The following is a 27,904-nucleotide window of genomic DNA, read 5'->3' as shown; positions in this document are numbered from 1 at the left end:
CAGCTGAGGCCACTATACGTGCTGGCCTCATATCAAATGTGAAGGCAGACTGAGTCTATGTTTGACGTTTTTTATATCTAATCTTCCTTTTCAAACATTTAAACAGCAGCGAGTCTGCAGCTGAGGGAATACAAATTCAAATTGTCGGAACAGGTTTGCTCGTTTCTTGGATTCATTTGGTGATTTATTAAATGTATAACTGTTATTCTAATCTGCTGCTGAGTCTCTTACACTTTTCTTTATGCTGTATATTTTCACGTCTCTGGAATAGTTGGCAGTTAGATAGTCAGCTGGGAAACTTTGTGTTAACTCATGGAGCTGAGGATATCGTGGATATGCTGACCTCGCTGCGTGGTGTACAGAGCGAGGTCAGCATGATTAATATTCACAATAAAAATATTAGCCGAACATCATGAAGTCTGTATGTGTTTCATAGTGTCGAACAACCTTTGTACAGTTAAAGCCAGCAGTTACTACATGACGGAAACACCAACGTTATCTCTTTTATGTGTTTATACACAGGTCACGCTGATTACTGAACAAAAACCCAAAGATCAGATGTTAAACAGATTTATTTGCTCTCTCTCCTCCTTAAACATGTTTTTAATGTTAGTTATAATTCAGAATTGGCGACTGAAACACGTAGGACACATAAGAACATCAGGAAATAAAACATCGATAAATATAACCTCAGTAAAAGAAGTCAGCGGGGGTTACTACAGCTGTGTACCGGGGCCTGCGCTTTGTCGGTGGGATTGCTTGCGAGGCGAGCGGGTCTATCCCACGCTTTGCCGTGAGACTGGGACGACATCTCCGAAATCATCGAAACACTTTTGCAAAGAGGCTGTATCTTGACAAACCGATCAGACACATGAAGATTAAACCACTACATTCTCGGCTAAAAAAATATTAAAACGGTATTTGGTAACACACAAACAGGGTTTTTCAAAGCTCAGTTCTGTTAGCTTCCACATGCCGGTTGTTGTGTGCTAGAAACAATGGCCACCAGGCCAAAGCAATGGTTTTGACTCGATCAGCGTTAACCCCGCCCCCTGAGTTTGATGGGTAAGGCTGACAGATAAAATTATTTCATGATGAGAGCCAGGCGTCAGGACTGCCAAAATGAAATAAATAAATATATCATTAAATAATTAATTAAATGTGTCAATAATTAATGAAATGTGTCAATAATTAATTAAAATGTGAAATACATAAATAATTAATTAAATGTGTCAATAATTAATTAATTACATGTGTCATAACTATTTATTTAATTAATTAATTCCAATTTTAATTAATTATTGCCACATTTAATTAATTATTTAATGGTGTATTTAATTAATTCATTATGGCAGTCCTGGCGTTCCATACAAACGAAAGGGTTAAGGAAGGAAATCGAGAAGCAGTTCTTGTGGAAGTGGCAGTGCGGTCATGGGAGTGTTACCTAAACGTTGCAACGCAGCCAGTTAAAGAATGTTAGCTACCGCTCACCGCTCGTCTGCAGGCTTTATTTAAATGGAAAACTTCCACAACAGGCAAAAAAAAGCTTTTTGCTAAAAAAAAAGATTTAGAGCAGAAGTTTTTTTGCACTGAATTTTAAAATGAAAACATATTGCATTTATTTACAATTAAAGACACAGAGCAGAAAGTGTGTTACTGTTTTACATCCACAGACACACAAGAAAAGAAGCAGGCAACATGAGGTCAAGTTATGGCAATTTTATTTTTGTATTTCAGTACATGTAGATTAGAGTTTTTAAAAAACAAACAAATGTCACAAGAAGAAGGATGGGGAGAAAGAAAAGTGGAGAGAGGAGGAAGAAACTATTGATCTCCTCAAACTTGATGCTGCTGGGTCAGTTCTTTCTCAGCAGTCTGCTCCAGAATCCCCTCCTGTCCTCGGCTTTCTTTTCTTTTTCTTTTGCCTTCAGTTCATTTAAGGTTTTGTTGAGCTGCTCCTCGGCATCTTTAAATTTTTCTTTCAGCTGCTGTGTGGCCAGTTTCACTTTGTGTTTGAGGAGCTCTTTAGCTTCCTTTTTGTGCTTTCGCATTTCTTTCAGTGCGTCTTTGCAGTCTTTCTTGGTCACCGTCATTTCTTTCTTGAATACCTTCACCTCAATTTTCTCTTCTGCAAGTTCTTCTTGCACTTTCATCAGTTCCTTCTTCATGTTTTCATTGTGACTCTTTGTATCTTCCATTTCTTTCTTTGCTTCCTGTATTTTAATTTTCTCTTCCTCCAACACTTTTTGAGCTTCCAACAATTCCTTCTTCAAATTTTCAATCTCATTTTCTGCCTCGTGTTTACGTTTTTTCTCCTCTTCAAGTTGTTGCTTCACATGCAGTAATTCCTTCCTTAGTGTTTCAGCTTCAGCCGTTACATTTACAGCTTCTTGTGTTGCCAACTGCATTTTCTTTTTTCCCTCTTCAAAAGCTTCCTGCACCTCCTGGAATTCCTGAATCACATTTCCTGCCTCCTTCTTTGCAGTTTGATATTTATTTTTGGCTTCTTGTGCTGTGCTTTTCTCTTCCTCCAATGCTTTTTGAGCTTCCAACAGTTCTTTCTTCATCTTTTCATTCTCATTTTCTGCCTGTTGTTTTCCCATTTTCTCTCCTTTAAGTTTGAGACCCACATGCAGTAATTCCTGCAATACTACATCAGTTTCAAACTTTGAATCTTTAGCTTCTCCTCTTGATTTTTCTGCCTCTTCTTTTAATTTGATATTTTCAGCCTGTATCATTTGAAGTTCTTCTTGCAGGTTAATCAGCTGTACTGAATTGTGAGGTGAAGCACTCGCCGATCCTCTTCTTGTTCTCCCTCGATTCATTTTGGCCTTTTAAACAAAGGAGCCAACGTTTTGTAGAGGAGTGAAGTGAAGTTTTCGATGTTTTCTTCGTCAACTGTCGTTTGTCCTGCACAGAGATGCTGCTGTAGATGTGTCTCTAGCTGTGTCTGGATACAATGAAACATGCTGGAACTAAGTGCTTGTGTTGCACAGTTCTACTAAACATTCCATTTCATGCATGCTCCGCCCACATGGTCAGGAATGTCAGGTGCTGCATCACCAAATGCTGCTCCCGTTGCCTAGCAATAACAGCTGTTTACTTTTGGGGTCTGGTTCATTATTTAATAAAGAAAACATGTCCAAGTACTGGGTGCTGAGGCTCAGCGCATATTCTAGCCTGCTGTGTGGGTGGGCAGCTAGAAATCACTGGTGGGCAACATGAGTGAGGAGAAAACTGGAGCAGCCAAGCAGGGAGCTGCAGGTTGCTGGTTTGAGTCTCTGTTCAGATGCTGGTGTCTCCTCTCTCTGAGATGTCTGCAAACAGTCCCAGATAAAACAATAAGGATAATAAACAAACACGTGACTAAAATAACAATTATGACTCTGATGTGTTTCATGTGTAGCAGGATGGCCTCTATACAGCAGTCGCTGCAAGCATCCACATCGCCACACTCACTTTTCTTTAAGCAGGCGTGCTGGGCTCCTCCTAAGGAAAGTTTGAAACTTCATTTCCTTCATGCTGGTGAACTTTTTACCAAATATTTCCATCAAAGCTTCTCCATCACTGACAGGGATTGTTTGGATCTTCACACTCATCTCCACCAACCCTAAAAAATGAGTCTCACTTTGCTCATATAATGCCAGGAGTGTCTCCATATTTCACAAAAGTCTGTGCAAACATGTAACAGTATCCCATATTCATATGAATATTATTGATATTATAACAAAAGCTGTCACCAACACAATTGTCCCAAGTGCTTTTTTTATTAGTTATTGCAAATGCTTGATTGCAGTTCTTGCTAGATGACAAAACCACTTATTAGGTTTAGAAGGAAATGACTTTTTCTACATGAGGTAAAGTTGGAGCTGTTTCCCCAAACTAAATGAAATCATCATTTAAAAAACTACAATCTGTATTTACTCTGAACATCTGTGTTAACATTTGAAATTGGAAACATGTAAGTGTAACAAACATGTTAAAACATAAGAAATCAGGAAGGGGCATGTATAGGAATTTCTTTTACTTATGTATTAATCACATTATTTTATTGTATGATGCCTTGGTGCCACTGGATTTTAACATGTCTCGCACTCATACAGTAAGACAAATGGCGGGGGTCTAGTAGGGAACTTTAAGATCCCGGTAGCTGCTACACAAACTAAAAAGATCCTCTGGCTGTTGTGATATTTCCGCCTTGCTGTCATGTTTTTGTGGCCAAGAAGATTTTCACTGATGGATGGCCTCTCTTCTCCTGGCTAAAACCTTTCACAGGCTTTTCACTGATGGCTCAACACATTCATTAGTGCGGCCATTTGGTCTTTACCTGCACGCCCATGTAATAATCTCTGAACCTCTTACAGTTGGAAGTTGGAGAAGGTATTTATATACACTACAGACTGGTCTATATCAGACCAGTATGAGCTGAACATAGTCACTGACAATGCAAGGACACATATACCCTCAAAAAAAATTAAAAAAAAAGGAAAACTGAACAATTTGTATACAAATAAAGAACAGGTTTTATTTTTTTCCCCTCAATTTAAAGCAGTTGTTTCATTCTGAGGAGTCAACGATTTTTGGTAAAATGTGAAAAAGTGAGCAAACAAAAAGAAGCAGTAAGCAAATTATATAAACTATTATAATTTATTATTCTGATCAAAAGTCAAGAACTCTTTTGGCCAAAGACAGTATAGCAAACTGTAAACATACCACTGACCTTCCTCAATTAAAAGCTACCATTCAATATCAGCTTTTCAGCCAAGTCCAGACACCATCCGGTGTGCATGATTTTGGTAGATTGTTCCAGCTCTGATCACTTACTCTGCGTGCTCTGTAATTTCACCATGAACCTTAAATTTGTACAATTCTTCTCTTACAAACTGACACAAATTTCACGTGGACATCCATTCAGCTACCAAACAGTCTTTAGCCTAAACGTCCCGTTTCCGACATCAAAGGCAACATTAAATCAAACTGAAGGATAAACCGTGGAGGAGTTTCAGCGTCCACTATAGAGGCAGAAGTGCAAGAGGACATAATAAGACTTCCACAGATGGAGCTTAAAATAGCTAACAGGCTGAAAAATGATCCTTAATGGGATGTCAGCCAGATTAACTCAGATAAGGTTTTTGATTTTTATCATCCAGCACCATCATTTTCAGCTACCAGATACATAGCTATGTTTATTTGTATGTGACTGTCTGGGCAGGGTAGACCTAATATTTATTCTCATATTAGATGTGGTTTGGTCTCAGGTTCATTAGCTAAATGTTCGGGCGATCGTGGCTCAAGAGTTGGGTGTTCGTCTTGTAATCAGAAGGTTGCCGGTTCGAGCCCCGGCTCAGACAGTCTCGGTCGTTGTGTCCTTGGGCAACACACTTCACCTACCGCCTACTGATGATGGCCAGAGGGGCCGATGGCGCGATATGGCAGCCTCGCCTCTGTCAGTCTGCCCCAGGGCAGCTGTGGCTACAACTGTAGCTGCCTCCACCAGTGTGTGAATTAATAGTGGTATTGTAAAGCGCTTTGAGGGGTCCCAAAAAGCGCTATATAAATGCAATCCACTATTATTAATATGTTAACTGTTCTACTTTTTAACAAACCTTGCTGTATGTTAATGGGCAGGTATGAGAGCTTTTACACTGAAACACAGGCCTTCTGAGGCTAATGAGAACAGAAAGACTCCACCAATATGATTTAATACCTACTATTACATTTTTGCTTCACACACCTTTAACCATGTCAAATTGTAAAACTCAGAGAGCCCATAGTAAAAAAACTAAACAAAACAGAAGTTCATGAATCGAAAGACTGTCTACCAACAAAATACAATCAAAGCGTGTGTAGCAGACTAAGCAGAAAGCCTTAAACTTAATAAATTCAAACTTCTCTAGTTATATTCAAGCACAGTGTGTGTCACTACATGAAGCTTTGTAAATGAGACAGAGCGGGGAGAGAGGCAGCTGTGGGCTTGTTTTTTATCCTCTTGCTCAGCACATCATCAGTGCCCGGCTCACACATTCAGTAAATAGACTAATTTATGGGTGAGCCACTGGCTCTTTGTGATAAAGACGACATCCAGCAGCAGGAGCTGTGGCTGCCCAGTGGGTATCCAATACAGCTGGGTGTCTGACTCTGCTCTTCACATTCCAACACTGCACTGATTCTATCACTTGCTTTGCAGTGAAGATTGTTTTCCCCAGTTACTAGGGCTTGGTCTAGAAGTCTCTTAGGAATTCAACTGAAAAGAGTGGAATGACTAATAGATTTATCTTCAACCTTTAGGAATAAAAAACTGTAATTGTAATTGAATTGTAAAGCTGTTACAATATTAGATGGAAATTCCAACAATCACACAACTCCCTGTGAGCAAGCACTTGGTCACAGCTGGGAGAAAAAACTGCTTTCTAACAGAAAGAAACCTCTGGCAAAATCAGGCTCAGAGAGGTGCACCCATCTGAAATGACCTTTTCGAGGTGAGGGGACCAAGATGAGAGCAAATGAAAGGCAAACTATGGGAGAGACAGCCACAGTTTAATCATTGCTAATGATTCAACACAGTCCTGTTGAATAAATATAGAAAGTTAAAAGAGATGAGTGAATGAGAACTACTCAGTGGATCATGGAAAACCCCACAAAAGCCTGTTGCAGTTTAACAAGTAAGCCTGTCATGGCGCTGGATCTTAGTTTAGGGGCGATCGTGGCTCAAGAGTTGGGAGTTCGCTTTGTAATCGGAAGGTTGCCGGTTTGAGCCCCGGCTTGGACAGTCTCAGTCGTTGTGTCCTTGGGCAAGACACTTCACCCGTTGCCTACTGGTGGAGGTCAGGGGCCAATGGTGCCAGTGTCCGGCAGCCTCGCCTCTGTCAGTGCGCCCCAGGGTGGCTGTGGCTACAACGTAGCTGCCATCACCAGTGTGTGAATGTGTGTGTGAATGGGTGGATGACTTGATGTGTAAAGTGCTTTGGGGTCCTTAGGGACTAGTAAAGCGCTATACAAATACAGGCCATTTACCATTTATCTGTGACCCCATGTTTTCTAGTTTTTGGACATTTTAGGTTCTCTTAGGTTCTTGTTTCTGTTCCCTGGATTCAGTCAATGTCTCATGAATGTGTGTCTCATGTTTCCTGTTTAATTTTGATCGTTTCTTGTCCTGTGTTCAGCGTATCCAGTGTTGCTTCCTCACCGTCTCGTTACATCGGATTCGTTTCAGCTGTGTTTCCCTCCTGTTTCCCATCCCCTCGTTATGTGTATTTAGTCCACTGTCTTGTCTTGCTTGTTCTCAAGTCCTCGACATTAGCTGTGTGTTAAAGGGAGTGGTTCATGGTCTCTCGTTTACATCAAGTCATAAGCTCCTTAGTTGGAAGAGTCTTTGTTTCTATTTTATCTTTTGTTTGCTTCTTTTAGTGTTTCTTTGTACTTTGTAGTTCGTTTACACCAGCGGTCCCCAACCCCCGGGCCTCGGACCAGTACCGGTCCGTGAGTCGTTTGGTACCGGGCCGCGAGAGTTGAGGCTCAGGTGTTAAATGTCTGGTTTTCAGGGGTTTTATCGGTTTTCAGCGTTATTTTGTTATCGTTTTTATCGTTAACTCGGTTTCCCTGGGTCTTTTCACGTGTGTTATGAATAAATCTTATTTTTTTCGGTACCGGTACTAGTTTTATTTTGTTGTATTTATCCGCGACACCTTAAAGGCCGGTCCGTGAAAATATTGTCGGGCATAAACCGGTCCGTGGCACAAAAAAGGTTGGGGACCGCTGGTTTACACAACAAATAAAGCTGCTGCTTTGGGTTCATTTCTTCCCTTTATGAGTTCTGCATTTGGGTCCTACTCTTGCCTGCCACACAGCCAAACCTGACAAAACTGAGTGGAAATGTAAACGATTCCATGAAATACGCCTCCTCACTCTGGACGACACGCTGAGGGACAGCTAACGGGTACAAAGCTACTGGTTTTGGCTACAATGGCTACTGGGGTCAGGCTAGTTACAGGATTATTTGCAGCGGTGTAGACCTGGGTCTCTAATTCACTGAGCCTGGTGTCCAAAGGTACAAACAAACTCCCGTTTGAAACACTGAGCAGGAAGATGCCAGTGAGACAAATAAGAATACATGCTAGTTTAAGATTGTGTTAGTTTTTAGTAATATATAACAATGAATAATTATTATCATTTTAAGTGGCAACTAATTCGACATACACCATACTTTGGATGAGAGTGTATGGATTGTACAGTATAATGCACTTGATAATTCATCCATACAAGATATAAGAGTCACTGAGCCTGAAAGATCTTCAGCAGATGCTATTCAGTCTGCATAAAAACTCTATACTGCTTCCATCAGTGTGCTTTTGCACATTTATAGAAAATACACATTATGTATTTGTACGCATGTGGTTTGTATGTACAAACCATGATTTGAACTTCATATTCAAAGAACTTCCTGGAATTTCAAAAAAGAATTACATTGCCTGTAAAGTTGTCAAAAATTATATTGTTTTTTAACAATGACTAATGCCTAAAGATAAAGGGTGATAAGGGTATAAATACAACAGGACCCTAGATGAACATTACATATTAGGCTCCCGTTGTGTAGTCACCTTTTTGACAGCCTGATCTACTTATCTGGCCTTAGAAACCACAACATTGAAAATAGTTCATTTATGCCTGAGGTGTGCTCAGTGTCAGTGCAGCCTAGGCAGGACTGTGTTATGTGATTACCAGTCTGTTATGTGATAATTGGCATATTAGAATAAGGTTACATAAAGGTTTGCACACAGTGTTGCCAACTCCTCAGTAAGGAAAATCGCTATCGGCTGTCCTAAAAGTCGCTAGAAGTCGCCAAATGACGTCATCGCCTAATTTGCATAATTGGTCATGCTAATGGAATTGTAACCTACGCTGTTGGAGAGAGAAATAACATCGTGGAAGAGACATAAAGTGAGTAAAAAACGTCCTAAATGCAGTTTGAATTTATTTAGAACTACAAATTAAATTTCTTTTAGCAATTATTGTTTTTTAATGTCACAATTCCAACCCTGCTCCTTTATCCAGGCCTGGACCGGCAAAAGTGACCCGAAATTGGCACTCTGGTGGAGTTACTTTGTGTGTGTGTGTTTATAAGTAGTTTTAAACCTTGTGATCCACAAAACAGCATAACAGTAAAGGAAGAACTGACTGCGTTATAGTCAGTGCGGAGCAGCGGCTTCGCTCATGCACGATTCATTTGCCGTTTGGATGCACAGGTGTGAACGTCTCCTGCTCTGATAGCAGCTGGGGGAGGACTGTCCTCCGCCTGTGAGCGCTTTGGCACGGGTGAGGTGCCCAAGGCACCACCGCTGCTTGTTGAGAGTAAGAGCGATACGCGTTTTCACGTCAAAAAGTCGTCATAAATAAGTCTCCAATAATACCAGAAAAAGTCGCCAGATTTGTCGCTAGTCGCTTTTTAGAAAAAAGAGTCGCTAAGGGGGTCTGAAAACTCGCTAAATATTGCGACAAAGTCGCTAAGTTGGCAACACTGTTTGCACAAAGGTCATGTTGTTGATAGCACACTTCGAAGACAGCATTTGCAATGTTCTAACTATTATTATAGCATCCATACTTTATGGTTAGAGCTATATTCTTACCCTGGAGCTTTCATCCTGGGAACGCTGGTATCGCTTCCAGCGGCAACCATAGATCCCAGTGACAAAGGAGACAAAGACTTGCTTCTCATAGACCTGTAAGGGTTGGTGCTTCACCATGCTCCTTCAGCCTTAACGTGACACCAGTCTGTTAACATCCCACACAGGACTGGGAACCTGAAGAAGAATAAGAACTGTTACTAAACAAAACAAGCCTTCGAACATTAGCTCAGACTTCACATATGTAATTACCCTTTTCAGCAACATGCCGTGTCATGTCATGTCGCTGAGGTATATTTTCACAAAACAACAAGAAGATGTTGACAGCCCTGCACCCTGTTTGGAGTCACAACACCTGTGAGAGACCGTCAATACACCAGTCAATAGTAAGCCTTGTCTCAAACAGCCATAATAATATGGTTCATGAATTACAGTTGCTGAGTCAGTCTTTACACATGTGAGGATTTATGGTTGTTTAAGAGTGGCAAATAGAACTGAGAAGGCTGGTACCACATGTCTGTGTGGTATAGTCTGAGCCCTTGAACATCTGTAAAAAAAAGAGTCAGAAGGAGACAGCGTGTTGCACTCAACTCACGTCTGGTTCAGAGAACATCTTTCTGCTTTGGTGCTAGCTAAAAATGCTGCCATAGAAAGCACTGTTTTTTAAGGCTCTCGAGGAGTTGGTCTCTTTGTCGCATTTTTCCGGGATTTTTTAATTAGAATTTTCAGATGGTTTCTCCATGGAATAACCTCCATTTACTATAATGAATCAGGTAACCTAAGGTGTGTCAATTCTATCTATAATTAAACCTGGATCCTGGGAATAGGTTTATGTTCTAAGCATGTGATCTTAGGCCCTTTAGGTTTATAAAACACCTAACATTGGTGCTCTAGAGAATGAAATGTCTTCAGATGGTTTGTCACAGCAGAGAGAAAGAAAAATATAAATTTTCCCAGGAGAGCAATAAGTGGTTGTGAAGCAGTACCGGTAAGTCTTTTTTGTAACGATAAAGAGGTAAGTGCTTAAATCTAATAACAAAGTCTCCAAGTGAGCAACTATAAAGTGAATATCTGACGCCCAAACCTTCAAACCAAATACTCAATAAATATCCAAATAATACAGGATTTGGGTCCTAAATGACCCCATTCTTCAAAAGGTGTACAGCCCAATGGATAGGGTCATTCTCCTGCTTTATAAAACAACGAATTCAGTCATTTCAGTCTTAGAAAAGATTCCTAGAAAGTGCGACTGTAGAGCAGAGCCCTCTGCATTCATCAGCTTTATCAGTGGCCTCGCAAAAGACTTACAAGATTCTCACACTGCCTATAAATCTCAAGCCAGATGTCCCACTGATAACTGCTTAACGATAACAAGGGGCTAATGTGGCTAACTGGTAATTGCTAATAGTGGAACAGCTAATGGTGACATGTGCGCTGGTCAGGTCAAAATATATAATTTAACTCCTTAATACTTCGATGTATCTGAATATGGAGCTTCACAGACCTTTTTGTAGTCCTCCTAAGTGTTGCTCAGTGTTATGAATGCAGTTTTATGCTGTTTTTGTCACGGTCCGGGGCAGCGGCCGTGTGGAGAGTGGAAGGAGGACTCAAAACGCAGCACTTATTCAGGTGTGAGGGTGATTTATTGATAATATCAAATATAAAGTGGGGATGGTAAAACAGAACTAAGGATGAACTAACTGGGAGAAACTACACAAAGAAATAGCAAACCTGAGCATGAAGGGAGAACAGCAGGGAGAGCACGCAGGGGATTACACCAGGTATGAACACAGACGACGCGACGAGGAACAGAGGCAAACACACACTGTAAGTACACAGAGAGACACTGGGAAATCACACACAGGTGGGAGACACAGCTGGACCTGATTAACCTGACGAGACAGGGGAACACTAACACCAGGGACCAATAGAGGGAGCACAAACCCAAAACCCAGTATCTAAAATCCCAAAACACAAACCATCCCAAAACAGCCCATGAATAATAAAGAGAATAATAACAATAAGGGACACAAACACAAAGTCACTCAGTCATGGGAAGGCAACGGCGGCCGCTCAGGCGAAGGCGGTCCGGGGGCCGGCCGTGCGGAAGGCAACGGCGGCCGCTCAGGCAACAGCGGTCCGGGGGCCGGCCGTGCGGAAGGCAACGGCGGCCGCTCAGGCGATGATGCAGACACGAAGGCTGGACCAGACGAAGATGCAGACACGAAGGCTGGACCAGACGAGGATGCAGACACGAAGGCTGGACCAGACGAGGGTGAAGCCGGGCCGGGCGAGGCTGAAGCAGAAGCTGAAGCTGGGCCAGGCGAGGATGAAGCTGAAGCTGGACCAGGCGAGGATGAAGTTGGACCAGGCGAGGCTGAAGCCGGGCCGGGCGAGGCTGAAGCAGAAGCTGAAGCTGGGCCAGGCGAGGATGAAGCTGAAGCTGGACCAGGCGAAGCTGAAGAGGACGCTGAAGCGGAGGCTGGACCAGGCGCTGCGGGTGAAGATGAGGATGCTGTGGCCGAGGATGCGGGCACGAAGGCTGGACCAGACGAGGATGAAGCCGGACCAGGCAGGGACGAAGCCGGACCAGGACCGGGCGAGACTGAAGCTGGACCAGACGAGGATGCAGACACGAAGGCTGGACCAGACGAGGCTGAAGCCGGACCGGGCGAGGATGAAGCTGTAGCTGAAGCTGGGCCGGGCGAAGCTGTAGCTGAAGCTGGGCCAGAATCAGGCGAGGATGAAGATGAGGATGAAACCGGGCCAGGCGTGGATGAGGCCGGGCCAGGCGTGGATGAGGCCGGGCCAGGCGAGGATGAAGCCGGGCCAGGCGAGGATGAAGCTGCAGCTGAACCAGGCGAGGATGAAGCCGGGCCAGGCGAGGATGAAACTGAAGCTGGACCAGGCGAGGATGAAGCCGGGCCAGGTGAGGATGCGTCCTCAGGCTGAGGTGTGGCCGTAGCAGGCGGTAGCACTGCCGGTGGTGGTACTGCAGGAGGCGGTGCTGCAGTCACAGGTGGAGAAGCAGCCACAGGTGGAGAAGCAGCCACAGGTGGAGAAGCAGGAGGCTGGATGGGCTCCTCGGGCCCCCCAGCAGGCGAAGCAGGAGGCTGGACGGGCTCCTCGGGCCCCCCAGCAGGCGAAACAGGAGGCTGGACAGGCTCCTCGGGCCCCCCAGCAGGCAAAGCAGGAGGCTGGACGGGCTCCTCGGGCCCCCCAGCAGGCGAAGCAGGAGGCCGGACCGGGTCCTTGGGCCCCCAGCGAAAACAGCCGCAGAACCAGCGGGCACGTGGGCCTCCGGCACACACGAAACAAAACCAGTAGGCACGTGGGCCTCTGGCGCACGTACGGAGGGCTGCAGCTGCGCAGAGCACTGACCCTGCTCAGGCAGTGACAGCCCGGTGCAGTTCACAGCCGGCATCTTGGCCTCCAGGGGTCCAGAGTAAGCTGAGGGCAGTAACCCAGCCTCTGGGGAAGCCCCGGAGTGAGTAACAGTCACTAATGTTGCCAGCTGTTGAGGAACAGGTCCGTAGCGAAACAGTTTGTCTCCCTGCCCAGAAACAGCGGTGGAAAAACAGTGCGAAAATTGTGGCTCAGCCATTACCGGAACTGTGGGCTGTAGCGATGCTAGCGGTGGTGGTGGCTGAGTGGCTAACCGGAGCGGCGGCAGAACGGGTAATTGAGCCCTTAGGGAGGCTAACGGTTGAGCCACAGACCTGAGAGCTTGTGGCCGGACACAGAACTGAGCCGGAGAATGGTGATAAAGTCCTGGCTCAGAAGGAGCGGCAGAGAAACAGTCTCTCGGTTTTACAGAGGGTTTGTAGACGCCCACTTGCGAAGGATCCGTTACCACGAAGGTAGGTAAGCTATCTACACTGTCTCTCATCCCGCTCTGAATAGCCCCAGAAAACAGAGTCCCGGAATCTGGGGAAGCCAGAACATGTCGCTCGCTCACCGCCTCAGGCTGCTCGAAAGTAAAAGCAGACGGGGGGTGAAGTCCGAGGTCCAAAAGGAGGAACTCCCGCTCCCACGAACAAAGCGAGCCCAGAAGCCATGGGAGACCAGTCACCAGACGCTGTAGCCGCCTCTCTATAGCGTGCTGGGACGTGCCACCCGGGTTTTCCAGCCACCGGTCGATGAGCTCCTGTGTGGCATCGATGAGATTTTCCCGTAGCTCCCTGGACGGGTTAAGCGCTGCTGGGTCCATGTTGTGGTCGCGTCGTACTGTCACGGTCCGGGGCAGCGGCCGTGTGGAGAGTGGAAGGAGGGCTCAAAACGCAGCACTTATTCAGGTGTGAGGGTGATTTATTGATAATATCAAATATAAAGTGGGGATGGTAAAACAGAACTAAGGATGAACTAACTGGGAGAAACTACACAAAGAAATAGCAAACCTGAGCATGAAGGGAGAACAGCAGGGAGAGCACGCAGGGGATTACACCAGGTATGAACACAGACGACGCGACGAGGAACAGAGGCAAACACACACTATAAGTACACAGAGAGACACTGGGAAATCACACACAGGTGGGAGACACAGCTGGACCTGATTAACCTGACGAGACAGGGGAACACTAACACCAGGGACCAATAGAGGGAGCACAAACCCAAAACCCAGTATCTAAAATCCCAAAACACAAACCATCCCAAAACAGCCCATGAATAATAAAGAGAATAATAACAATAAGGGACACAAACACAAAGTCACTCAGTCATGGCCGCAGGACCATGACAGTTTTAGTAATCAGTTGATTTCAACATAGATTTTTTTAGAAGACTACTTTCAAACAAGTCATACTTTTTTATTGTACTTTTGACAGCCACCAAAAAGCTTTGGGCATAATTCTGCCAGGTTAATTAACCAGTCTTCTTGGCAGAATTGGTAGAGTTCATTTAACTGGGGTTCCTGGGATGGAACTAAGTTTTAAACACAGTCCTCTTTTTAACAGAGTTTAAGTGGCTTTAGGAAGAATCCAGAATCTTAATGTTAGCCTTCTTTATCTATTTCAAAACTAGTTTTGAAGTGTGTTTGGGATCATTGTCCCAAACGCAGTTGTGTCTAAGTGTGTGCATTTTGTCTGTCTCCTCTGTAGAAAGCACCAGTACCACTAGCAAGAAAACAGTCCCAGATTATACTGATGCTTCTTTCGTGGTTGGCACACATAGCAACGTAAAACTCAGAGTTCACAGTGGACAGTTACACTGGTGTTCAGACAGTTTCCGGTCCATTGCATGCATAAACTAATTGCTTCTCATCTGAGGAGACGGTTTGGGTCTTTTTCCAGGCCTTAGCAAAGCTATGGCACATCTGAATGTCTTGCACTTATGTATAATTGTCTGTCTGATGGAGCCATTATTTAGAAATGGCTCCGTCAGACCTTCCAAACTTGTGTAGATCTTCACTGAGTTTCTTGGACTTTCCCTTTGCTCTGAGTATTGGTCAGTTCAATAAGTTCAAAAGACCAAAACCAATTCTTTTTATGATGACAAAGAGCATTAACTACTATTAACCAGTAGGTTAATAGGCGTTGTGGAGAAATTAAGAGATTAGATTAGAGATTATATTATAGATTCATGCTTTACAGTCATTCCAGGAAAGAGCTGTTCAACAAAGCCGCAAATTACCATGACATTCATGTCCATGATGAGTCTGTGTAAACTTCTCAGCAACTGTATGTGGAGCTGGAGCCAGCATAATACCCCCCCCCCCCCCATTAAACTATACTTGTTGAGTAATGAAAGTGTCTTACGCTAAGGACTGTGAGCTGTGTATTCAGGGCTTCTCAGTGTTTAAGTGTGAATATTTGTCTACCATTTACTGCTAATTTAAAACTATAAACAGTATTTAAAGAGGAAATTGTTCACATATCTCTGTCCTTTTATTGCTGCCTGGCTATTACATGGAAACTCCCAGGCCTGAAGAAGGCTTGCGCTGGCAGATTTCCAGCATTCATAATCTCACCCTGTCCTCAGACAAGGGCCAACTGGAGCTGAAATCACAGTGGGCTTATTCCAGCCAGGTTAGCCTATTGTCTGTCTGCGTCACCGTGGTGCTATCATCACAGAGCTGTGGTCATTATGAAGTAAACTAAGGACGGCCTACATCGGTCAGATTCTGGGTGCAGTTTCTCAGTGAGTTCACCCTCCTTTAGAGAGAAAATATTTCCTCATAGTTTTGGACACCATTCAGACACCTCTCACAGTTATCAGGAATATGGGGGAAAATTATATAATAATTTGTAACTGACGTTCAAAAATTTTCCATAACTCCTTGCATTTTATTTATGGTTTAGGGTTTCCACCCATGATGGCTTGGACCTCTGAGGGTTGAAGGACAGAATTACTATACTTTCTCTTCTCATATTCACCCACATACTGTATGTGACATAGGCATAAACGGGGCATAAGTAAATAAAACTTTGCTGGCAAGAAGTGGTGCCTCAGTACGTGCGCTAAAAGGGAAAACTGTTTCTGACACAAGCAGCAGTGATGTGGGAACAGAAAACTAAGCCACGGTGAAAGCAACAAAAACTGCACATCTTCTAATGTCCACTTACAGCTCAGTTATTCAATACTGCTTTTTTTTTTTTTTTTTTTTTTTTTACAGCTGTCTCCACTAATTCAAGTCACCGCGCTGGGCCTCTCTACTTAGTTTGTGGTGTTGGTGCCATTTGGAACATTTTTAATGTAATTATATAACAAATAATATATCAAAGGGGTTCACTTTGGAAAAGTTAAGTAACCAAAAGTAGTGATTAGTCTGTTACTTAGCACTAATTAGCAGGTACCTTCATCTTATGAATTCAGGTCACGAGCCGTTTGTGATAACTCAGCCCTCCAACATCTTTTTTTTTAAAATTATCAAATAAAAAGAAAAAGAAAAGCTGATAACACCGAGGCTTCAAAACCTGTAATAAAAAAACGTCCCATGTCACAGTCCAACGTTTATAAAGAGTCTATGGGCTGATGTCTGGCTTAAAGCACTGTGGTCTGATATTTCTGACCAAGCTAATCATTGCAAAGAACAAATGCCATGCTCAGCAGAACAAAAGATATCCTAACAGAGCTCCAACAAAAGGTAGAGTCGGTGCAACCAAAGTAAAGTAGCCTGATGACAGACAGAATTGTGAGCATATCACATGCAGTTCACTCTGACACTGCATACGTGGAAACACATTTTCACTCGATTTAAAACAGAGACCAACACTGATGAGCAGCCTCACCTGAATTCTGCTATTACTCTGTTTTCAGGGGTGTTTCACCGTTTGCTTTGACACTTATTGGACAGACTTTTTATTTTATATTTTATGTATTTATCTATTCATCTATTTTTTTAAAACCTAAAAATTGCTGTTTTGTGACACGACACAAGATAAAAGCAGTAATCTCAATAGATATGAAACGTTCAAAGGTCTGGAGCCAGGCAACAGGTAACGTAGTCCCGCAATAATGACTTTAACCATCGTTCAAGGGGAAACAAAAGACAGCTTTGAATACTCCTTCAGTTAAATGTTTGCAGTGAAAGTTTGACTAAAGTTTGAGTAAAAACAGTGTGAACAAGCACACAACAACAGTCCTGACTAGTAAATGTAAATTCTGATGAAACTGCATTGACTCACTACTAGTTATTTTCACTAGTTAAATGATAATTAGGAGTGCAGTGTGGTTTATGACATTGTCTATAGAAAATGGGCTGTAATGAGTCATCAGTATTAGCTCATTACAGCAGCTGGATCCTGCTGATACTTACAGCAGCAGGTGCTGTGCTGCTGGACTCGCTGGTCTAATATGTTATTAAATATTAATGAAACTTCTCTTGTTTCTTTTAACTTCTGTTACATATTACTGTGTGTCACAGTGTGTCCATTGTTTCAGGACAGCACAAGCCTGGAAACGTCTCATTTTAAATCTGTAATGCACCCGGGTCCTTCTATCATCAGCTCTCCTTCTCGCCAGCCTTTCAGATGGCTTTGGGCGAATTTTCTCCCATGCACATTCCCTTCACCTGAGAGGACTTTACTCCTCTCTTTGCTTTGTTGCCAGCTTCTAGAAGTAGCTTGGTTACTTTCTGGAAGCCTGTGAGGCCACAGGTTGTCTGTTGAGTTGGACACATGCGCTCATTGAATAACAATACAATAATCCACTAAATCTCAATCCACCAACTGCCACAGAGCCACTACCATATCTGCCTATTATTAGCCCTTTATCTCGGTCACTGTTTCCTTTTTTTAAGCTTCCATTCTTCACTCCTTCATGAAATTTATATATGCATTCATTAATAATACTCTAATCTTTCAGTGGGTTTTGCCCAAAATAGAATTTCCATTAGTGTCACATACATGTTATGCACTCAAAAGGAGGAGGAGTGGGGCAAGGGCTAGAAACAAAGCCTCTCTGGTAACCAGTGAGCTCTGATCATCAGGTGATCAGAAAAAACATCTTTTAGAGTGAGATCTAGTTCTCCTATCCAAGCAGCACCTGCTAGTCTCACGAGGCAGTCTTTAATTTGTTAAATGTGATTTAAATGTGACAAATAACGGAGGTAATGCTGCAGGATGGCCAGGATACACCGACAGATAAAAACTGATGGTCAGATATGTCTTCCACTCACATTTGGAAGCACAAAGAGAAAGAAACAGGTGCAATTAAAGTTTATGAAGTTCGATAGATGATGATGTTGTAACTTTAAAGCTTCACTTGGGAAAAATTAGCTTAACAGTTTTGTAATTTACAGTCTCACAACATTTACTAAACCTGGTCCAATGGCTTTCAAGAATTCAATTCAATTCAGTATGTAGCCCCAAATCACAACAACAGTCGCCTCACATTCTAAAGTCGCCTTATATTCGAAGGTAAAGACAGCACAACAACACAATTCAATGTTTCATACCTAATTCAATGTCAGTTAGACATGAATCTATTATTTTCACTGTTTATTAATCTGACATTCAGATCATTTAATCATTTTGTCCATGAAAGTCTTTAAAAGGCTATAATACTTCCAGTTCTATTAAAGTAATGCGCCATAACTGGGACGCTGGGCTCAGCATTCAAAGAAAGAAAGTAATTATTCAGTTATCCAAATAGTTTGAAAGTATTCACCTGTGGACTTCTGGCTCTAGCCTGTCAATTCATTACAGTTTACTCGATTAATATCACGCACATACTGTATGTTCATCTTTAGCTGCCTCATCTGCCATTTATCTGTGCCTATGTCGAAATTACACGAAATTAACATAAGCATGTATTGGAAAAATAGATTATTTGTGGGGGGCAAACGGGACAGATCACTCAATTTAGTGTCAACAACTGATCACACAACAGAAACAAAGCGATGCAAGTGACAGTTCTGAGGAGCAGTCACTTGGCTTACACGACAATAATCCCATAAAGCGCACAAACACTCACCTCGTCTTCACTACAGGCTGTTTTTCACTGGCACTGCTGGAAAAGTCTCAGTCCCTCTGTTAGTTAGTCAGTATTTCCATGGATGCTGACATAACGCCGTCTCTTCGCAGTTTATGGATCCACACAAGACTTTCAGGTTACTTTGAGTGGCAGTGTGAGAGACGCAGCGGCATCAGTGTGTTTTATATCCGGACAAGAGAGCTAATGGAGAAAGGAGAGGGGAAAAAACAACCCTTGTAATAAATGGAAGGCTTGCCTCTGCTTGGATACAGATGCACCTACATTAGCGTTCATAGCAGAGTGAATACTAACTGTAATCCCTGTGACACTCGTGGGCGGAACTGTGGCCCACACTGCAAGAAACATCCTGTCTCCGCAGTTTTTACACCTGACCAATGCACGGCAGCACCTGTTGAAATGTGGGGTATTTCTTGCAGTGGGGTAACTTCTCTCTCTCTGTCGGGTAAGTGGACCTGAGCAGCACTTTCACTCTGAGTGGGTCTGGAGATCCCGGTCAGTGGATCCCAGTGAGAAATTTGCTGCACATTTTTGGGCAACTGATAGCCCAAAAATGCTAATGCTAAAAGCCAAATGTGCTGGATATAAAAATCCTCTTATCTGAACAACAATTAGGTCCATAATCTGTTGGACAAAGTTTTACAGTGTCTGTAGTTTTCCCTCTGTGCATCACTGCTGTGGATTTTAAATGAAACAATCAAGATGCGAATAAAGTTCAGGTTTTCGGTTTTAATTCAAGGGGGTTTACTGAAATAATACCTTATATGTAATATAAATATATAGTGTATGTCTTATATATAAAACACCTTTGGAATTTACATTTTACAAATGAAATAAATCTGAGATTTTTAAATCCACAGTAATGAATTTAATTTTTTATTTCTCTCAAAATTTAAACTGAAAACTATCCAAATAGTCCTTCGTTCCAAGCTGAGAAGGCTTCAGATTGAGTTTTCTTTTAGTGCAGACTTTCCATAAATATGACAAGAAATACTTTGTAATGATGCAAAAATCAAACTATGTAAAAATATTCTCTTCAATAATTTCAGAGGACTTTAAGACTACAAGCTTTAGGATTATTGTTCACAATGTGTGGCTACAAATGTGCATCTTTACTTCTTCTCTGCACACAAAAACAAAGCAAAATGTAACACATTAGAATTTGCTGAGGGCAGAGGGAGATGCAGAAGGGGACGACAAGGTATCTTGAATCAACCAAGATGCACACATTTGGTTACTGGGAGAGATCATCGGACAAAGAGGAAAAATGTGACAGGAATTATCTCACATTTCTCAGGGAGTTGAGGGACATTTGCACATTTAAAGTGTGGGTGGAGATCTCAGGAAAGGAGGCTCAAGATAAGAGCTCATAGTGAGAGAAATGACTTAATTAAACCTCTGCAGGGGAGGGTGCTGAGGTTGCCAAGGAGGGAAGCGTGACATCAGGCTCATGGAAATGTCCACGTTTCCTGGAATTTACCAGACAACAGGGTCAGGGTCGGGCGGCCGCCAGATCTCAGGCTCAAAGGATGACATGCAGGTGCAGAAGTAGGGAGTCATAATCATTCTTGTAATTGTACCATTTTTCCCCATCCCTGCTATTTTACCATTTGTAAAATTCCTGCTAAGACTGACTGTAAAACACACTGATAAAATGAGTTATCAGCAAAAACTAGAAAGTAACACGACATTTGCATCTGCATTACATTTCTCACATCATTCAGTTCCTTTTAAAGCCTTTTGTAAGTTTAAGTGTTCAGAAAAAGCTCTCAGCATAAAGAGACACATGGAATGAAACACACCAGTACTCCTCTCTCCATTCTCCTTTCAGACTGTTCAAGCAATTGAAACGATTGTTGTAATATGAACATAATTATGTACACGGCCACAGAGGACTATGGCAGCAGTGCCTTACCTAAACACCTGGCAAAGCGGGAGAGGAGATGAGTAAAGTCTTGTAAGAGATCTGGCTATTCCAGGCCCAGCAGTCAGAGATTAACCCTTGGCTTTGGATAATTACATAAGATCCCTTTAATCCTTGGCAATTTAGCAGTGGCAATGAAGGTACCTCAGCTAGAACTTCTTTGCACATGAAATGCACGCTCAGGTGCAGCGTTTTTAACCAAATGTTGAGGACGACAAGAACTTTATTGGAATGTGAACAAATGCCATGAGAGGGATTTTGTAAAGCCTGATATTTGTGATGCTTAAAACACACACATGAACACACACAAAAGAAAACCTACTACACGTTTTTGTGAATAGAAATGAATTAACAAAACTGTGCTGAGTAAGTGGTTGTAGTGGCAGTGACAGCAGGAACGCTTAATAAGAGGATTTATTTTCATCTCCTATCTATAACTAGCTCTTTGTTGGCCTCTAGTGGCCATGGAAAGTACAAGGACTGTCAATTTGAAATCTTTCTGCCGCCATTAGTCGTAACACATTCAATCCACAAGCGGAAGGTCACTGGTTTGATTCAAGCCAGAGACACAAATCCCCTTTAGGTTTGCATCAGTAACAGCATCTGGTGTACAACTCTGCCAACTCAGAGTTTTGTCGTTATTATTATTATTATTACATTATTATTTCAACAGCTGTAACAAGAGAGTCTCTCAAACACGAGAAAGATACAGTTACTGTTATCCTGTCTTATTTGAATGGTAATAAAAATGATAGTTGCAAGGACTTTCTCAGCTTATATATTTAAAATAGCAATGTTTTAATGAGAGTGATCTACCTATTGATATGACCGCGTCTCTCTGCAAACCATTCATATCGAAAAACGCTGCCAAGAAAGAACAGCGTGCTGTAAAAGCACAAGGAGAGTGTTATACCGGACGTGCTTCCACTGCTTCTGTAACTTCCTGCTGTCTGATCCACTTCTAAACACAGAAGTGGGAGTGTGAGAGTGCACATGACACGAGGAAGAAGGAAGGATTCATGGGGGAAAAAGCTACTCAGACAGTATGGGGCCTAAATACTGTTTTGACTACTGACACAGCTATCAGAAAGAATCAGATATGGTATTTAGTGAAGCTTGTTCTGAAAATCAGACCATCTCTGCAGATTTAATCTGACGGTATTGTGTACAGAGTTCACCACTTACAGCAATACTAAAGTGCAAACGCCTGCCAAACTACTTTCTGGACAGTCAGTCTTCTTATTGTGTAATATGTACCCGGCAGTTATATCTAGTTAATGTTGATTTTAGTTGCAGTTGTACTGCTTCACAGAACTTCCTGTTGTATTCAGTGGTGTTCTCCACATTCCGCTGCCCAGTGGTCTGTGCGGCTTTCAAATCATGCAACAGAGGAGGAAAGAACAGGATGAGGAAGAGAGAGAAAAAAAGTTGAGGGGGGGCAAATACTGAGATAATTATAAAGACAGTTAATTGCCACTATGGCAAAAACACCTGCGCTGGCAGGCATGTCGTTTTATCGTGAAGAAGAACAGTAATGAAGCTACCACATAAACAGGACTATATTTATGCATACTGGTTTCTTCAGCCAGACGCCTCTCTGTTACTGAAAGTACAACATACATTATGCAGATTTTGTTAATGATTGGGAGGTCTTATACAGTTAGCCACGGGGAGTAACTTTAGTAGAGGTCATGAGATGGTAAGTTGAGTATTTAAGTGTTAACTGTTTGATTACTCTCCGTGAAATAAAGTTTTAGGCTTTAGGACCTGGGAGGGTGAGGATTCTTCACCCACTCATCCACATGGGCGGGACTGGCCTGGAAATCTGATTCCAGGGCAGAGATTTTCATGCTCTGGGGCCTGGGAAATCGTCTCATACACTTCTGTCTTTGCCATCAGATACTTTCACTTAATACCGGTCAGGTCAGTGCTGGGGGGATCTTTTTGTAAGCAGCTTGACGATAAACCTGCCGAGTTATTCAAAGGACCCAATAAGGTAAGATGAATGTGCTCGGAGCACGGGAAGCATGGAGAGGGAGGGAGAGAGTAGAGGGCGTCCATCAACTGGTGGGAAATGTCCAGGCATGTGAAAAGAGGCCAAAAAGTCTGTCTATCTTTAACATGGTTAAAGATTCCTTTACAGCCATGTAGTTCCTCCAAGTAGTGCGAAAGCAAAGCAACTGCTGCACATAACTAGAACTGCATGACAGTCCAGACTTTCAGGGAGTTGGCTACACCTTTTGACCTGATTTAATCTGTAACAAGGGACGCCTCTCCTTCTTTTATCTACATGTTTTAAATGCCAGTGTCATTCATACTAAGTCACATGTCCAGAAAAATGAACTGCTTGTGACCTGCTCAATTAGACTGATGTAAACATCTCTGAACTACATCTCTAAGTGGTGATATGCATAAAGCCTGTCCTCCCTAAAGTACACGTTCGCTCTATGTACATGAACTGCTCTAAAAAACGCGTCTTTTGCTGTAGGGGTGTGTCATGCGTCAGTGAGTGGCCACTTTTCCCTCACCACAAGTAACCAATGAGCATCAACCAGACTTAGTCCTCCATTAGAGAATGTTATGTATGTTAAGTTTTTTCCCACTCCCAAGTCATGAACAACTCAAATCTTGCTGACCAATGTTTTGGCTTAGACACAGTGCACCCTGAAGCTGCCTACGTGGCTGTTATACAAGTCATTGCTTGAGGTTTGCACAGAGAGCTGCTTTAAATGGCATGGGCTAAACCACACTTACTAGCCTACCACAGCTTGCATCTTCTAAATCTCAAGAGTAAACCCTAAGTATGTACTGTTTGTCTTCATGTCTTCTCTTAGGTTTTGTCTTTTAGTAACATTACACCATGTGGGCAACAAACCTCGTATCTCTCGTCCTTCTGACAACTGCAGCCTCGGCAGCAACCTCCACATCAAAAGACAAAGTGTTGAGTAACCATGCCACCATCCTGGCTGACAGCACTGCCAATTTGGCTTTCAGTGTCTACCAGAGCATGGTAAAAGACAAAAATGTAGAGAACATTATCATTTCCCCTGTCGTCGTGGCCTCCTCTCTGGGTCTTGTGGCTCTTGGGGGAAAGGCCTCCACTGCCTCTCAGGTAAAAACCATCCTGAATGTAGCTAAAGTTAAAGATGAGCATCTCCACCCCAGTTTGGCTGAGCTGCTCATAGAGTTGAGCGACCCAAAGACTCGCAACATCACCTGGAAGATTAGCAACCGCCTGTATGGACCCAGCTCTGTCACTTTTGTGGAAGACTTTGTCAAAAGCAGCAAAAAGCACTATAATTGTGAGCACTCAAAGATCAATTTCCGAGACAAGAAGAATGCTGTGAACTCCATCAACAAATGGGCAGCCAAGTCTACTGATGGCAAACTGCCTGAGGTGACCAAGAATGTAGAAAAGACTGATGGGGCGATGATCATCAGTGCCATGTTTTTCAAATGTGAGTGGATAAGGCTGTGTATACATGTAGTATTCTATACTGTTCCCTAAAAGACACCTAAAATTAACTGAATGTTTTTTCTCTCAGGTCACTGGGATGAGCAGTTCCATCATAAGATGGTGGATAACCGTGGATTCATGGTGTCACGTAGCTACACTGTTTCAGTACAGATGATGCATCGCACAGGTAGCTGGAGACATTCCTATCAGCTTGTTCAGAAACACAGTTTGAGACTAGGAATGGTAGAACATTTTGGGAAAATCGAAAAGTTACTGCTCCAGAGGATCACAGGGCTTGAAAAAGTAGCACCCGCAAACCCACAAACAATATAACTCCACTCTTTACATGTGCATGTTTCACTAGTGAATGAGGGAGTGACTAGGGACTCATTGCCTTGAATAGAGACATCAAGTCTCTGCCACAAAACTTCCGGTAGAAGGATTTTTAGCTAGCATAGCTAAGCTAGCTTTCTGTTTAGTCTTTATGCCAAATTCAGCTAAAACATAAGTGCAGTGACCTATAAAATCAGTCTTTTTCGAAAAATGTGAAAGTATTTATAGGTACTACCATTACTGATACTACTACAACTTTAAGATCACAACACATGTTAATTAAACATAGATATTGATGAGTAAATCTGATATTTCTCACTACTGTTTACTGGGGAGATGAGTCCAAATAACTGCAATAATGTCTGGGGAAATATTATTATCATACTGTATCTGTAGGTAGGAACTTGATTCACAAAAAAAAAAAAAGATCATAACTCGCTGAATTTTCAACTCACTAGTAAATGGTTTGAGTAGTTACAAATGCCGGGCACAGTAAGATTATTTCTTCCCATTTATACAGAAACAATTTCCAGTATATACTATCTAGGGAGTTTGTAAAAACTGTGGTTAACAGCTGTGCATTTACCGGTTCAATATCCAACATTATGCAAAACTAAATATGAGTAATAAATGTAACACTTTCTTTTTTTGAAAACTGTAACCAGCAGAAATTTTAAGAGACTCTCATGGACAGATTGATGATATTTGTAATTAATTTGTTTCATCAGGTCTCTTTGGCTTCTATGATGACAAAGACAATAAGTTATCTATCCTGAGCATGCCTCTATCTCATAAGAAGTCCACTGTGGTATTCATCATGCCCTACCATGTGGAACCTTTGGATAGACTGGAAAAGATGCTGACCAAGAAGCAGGTGGATAAATGGATTGGTTTGCTACAGGAGACAGCTATAGCTGTGTCTCTGCCCAAAGTCAGCATGGAAGTCAGTCATGATCTGCAGGTAAACAATTTAAGAGTTTGTGCCTTACCACAGAACACTCTTTTACATTGTCACTATAAACATTTCATGTTACTCCTCAGAAACACCTCCAGGAGCTGGGCCTGACCGAGGCTGTGGACAAATCTAAAGCTGACTTTTCCAACATCTCTGGGAAGAAGGACCTCTACTTGTCAAGTGTGTTCCACGCCTCTGCTTTGGAATGGGACACTGATGGAAATGAAATTGATACCAGTATCTTTGGCACAGACAAGCTGAAAAACCCTAAACTGTTCTACGCTGACCACCCCTTTATTTTCCTAGTAAAGGACCAGAAAACAAGCTCCATCTTGTTCATTGGCAGGATGGTCCGACCAAAGGGTGAAAAGATGAGAGATGAACTGTAACCATGTGTGTAAGTTAGATGTTTGGCTGTTATCATGAGTGTAGATTTTATACTGCAGCATGTTGAGAAATGAAGAGTACATCTGATACTATGTAAGAGCACTCTTTTATGTCACATGGCAACAACATTCCATAATACACAACTTAAACATTTGTCTTGTAATTACTGTATGAGGCGATGTGCACATCTTTGAATTTGGGACAGTTGTTAATATTTCAGTGTGTGTGTGTTTGTTTGTATGTTGGCATGTCACATTATGGACTGAATACTTACATTAAGTATGACATATTAAAGTTTTTGTTAAAGCACACTTTGTTTTAATAAAGTAGCAGTAACATCAGAATTTGTGCACGAAAAAGGTTTCTGGTGTCATTAAGTCTTAAAAAATTATGTAAAATGTGCACATCCTACAAGCTTCCTTACCTTTTTGTGTCCACTTGTCTTTGTTTGGAGTCACCCTGAATGCAGTTCGATTTGTGCGCACATGGTTTAGCAAAGCAAAATATGATTGAGCTATTGTAAATGTCCGGTTTTTGCAATAAAAGTATAAAAAAAAGAACTAGCAGGTTTTATCCTTATTTTAGGATGCTGCCCTTTACTTTGTGACCTAAATAACATCTGGTTTGCTTGTCAAGAGTAGGAATTTGGCCTTAGGCGAGCAGAGTTTTAGTAGGATATAACAACTGGAAAAATCCATTGGAGGTGATCATATAGCGTTTTGGACAGCTCTACCTTCAAAGGGGACGAGACCTGGCTTCTGAATGCACAAACTTAGGATATTTAGACCTCAACTAAATATTTGACAAAATATTCTGGTATAAACACGTGGCTGCTGCTCCAGGACATGGTTATCGTCACATCAGCAATTTCCTAATAACAACTGCTCCAAAACATAAAATTAATGGATGATCCATCATTTGATTGGCTAGAAAACCGGTTAGGTAAGTAAGTAGGGCCTAAGAAAGCATGCAAGAATCAATACTAAAGATAAACACTGTCATTGTCAACAGCACAGCACAGCTCAACACACCACCTAAAGGCCATCTGTATTTATGACACATGCACAAAGAAAAATAACAATTAGACAAAAGACATGTGTTTCCTTTCTGTTGCAGTGTGTGCATGCCATTTTTAATATATTGAACACAGTTCTTTAACATGGATTGCACTGTAGCTTACTTAAAGTCAATGGTGAACGGGTGGTTAATTGCTCTGCCTTTCATATAGAAACACACAGCTATGTAGAGATTTATATAACAGTGGAAGTATCAGTCCCCGCCCCGCCTATTGTTTTATCGTCACTGTACACACTGTTTACATTGTGTTACTGATTTGTTCAGACTGTATCGTTCAGTGGTTCCTCTTTGCTTGAGCTGTGTGACACATTTCTGTCTAATTGTTGCTGACGTAGTAATAACGTCTTGATACTGTTTATTGTTGCTATGACTTAACATAGTCCACACTTTAATGTGTACGGGAAGAGAACAGCCCACCATGCCAACCCTAACCTTGTTTTGGTAGTAGAATGGTGGGATTGTGTATATTTATGGAGTGAACCAGCAATAGCATTTTGCCATTGCAATCTTTTTTAGGTTACAAGTCTAAAAAGTACTATGATGTTTACATATTTACAAAGAAAATATATAAAATATACACGAAATCTGCACTTATACGTTACATGAAACCTTCGTTTTTAATACCTTCAGGGTGTGCTTTCACTTTTGTGTATTTGTAGTGTGTATTTTCGTGTGTTTTTTTTTTTAGCAGCAGCTCAACTGGCTCTCGCTATCGCCCTCTC

At 42.1% G+C, this 27,904-nt stretch overlaps 2 protein-coding genes across 3 annotated transcripts in view; one reads left to right on the top strand and one right to left on the bottom strand.

Annotated features, from left to right (window-relative positions):
* gdpd5a (glycerophosphodiester phosphodiesterase domain containing 5a) overlaps window positions 1-19,314 on the bottom strand; it is a 37,066-nt gene extending 17,752 nt beyond the window's left edge. For both annotated transcript variants that reach the window (XM_080866913.1, XM_080866914.1), the window contains exons 1-2: window positions 19,032-19,314; window positions 9,624-9,797 (exon numbers count right to left, since the gene is read on the bottom strand). In XM_080866913.1, the coding sequence (XP_080723039.1) occupies window positions 9,624-9,740 (117 nt within the window). In that variant the 5' untranslated portion in view covers window positions 9,741-9,797; window positions 19,032-19,314. The remainder of the gene's footprint in view (window positions 1-9,623; window positions 9,798-19,031) is intronic.
* A 3,496-nt stretch (window positions 19,315-22,810) lies between these two features.
* Window positions 22,811-26,637, top strand: serpinh1a (serpin peptidase inhibitor, clade H (heat shock protein 47), member 1a). Its single transcript, XM_080866031.1, has 5 exons — window positions 22,811-22,969; window positions 23,808-24,431; window positions 24,519-24,617; window positions 25,492-25,724; window positions 25,805-26,637. Exons 2-5 carry the CDS (start codon window positions 23,834-23,836, stop codon window positions 26,105-26,107), a joined length of 1,233 nt encoding a protein of 410 aa, XP_080722157.1. The 5' UTR covers window positions 22,811-22,969; window positions 23,808-23,833; the 3' UTR covers window positions 26,108-26,637.
* Window positions 26,638-27,904: the final 1,267 nt, after the last annotated feature.

Source organism: Rhamphochromis sp. 'chilingali' (assembly GCF_963969265.1).
Source record: "Rhamphochromis sp. 'chilingali' genome assembly, chromosome: 19".
In the NCBI taxonomy this organism is placed as follows: Eukaryota; Metazoa; Chordata; class Actinopteri; order Cichliformes; family Cichlidae; genus Rhamphochromis; species Rhamphochromis sp. 'chilingali'.
This window is presented reverse-complemented; position numbering and strand designations above follow the sequence as displayed.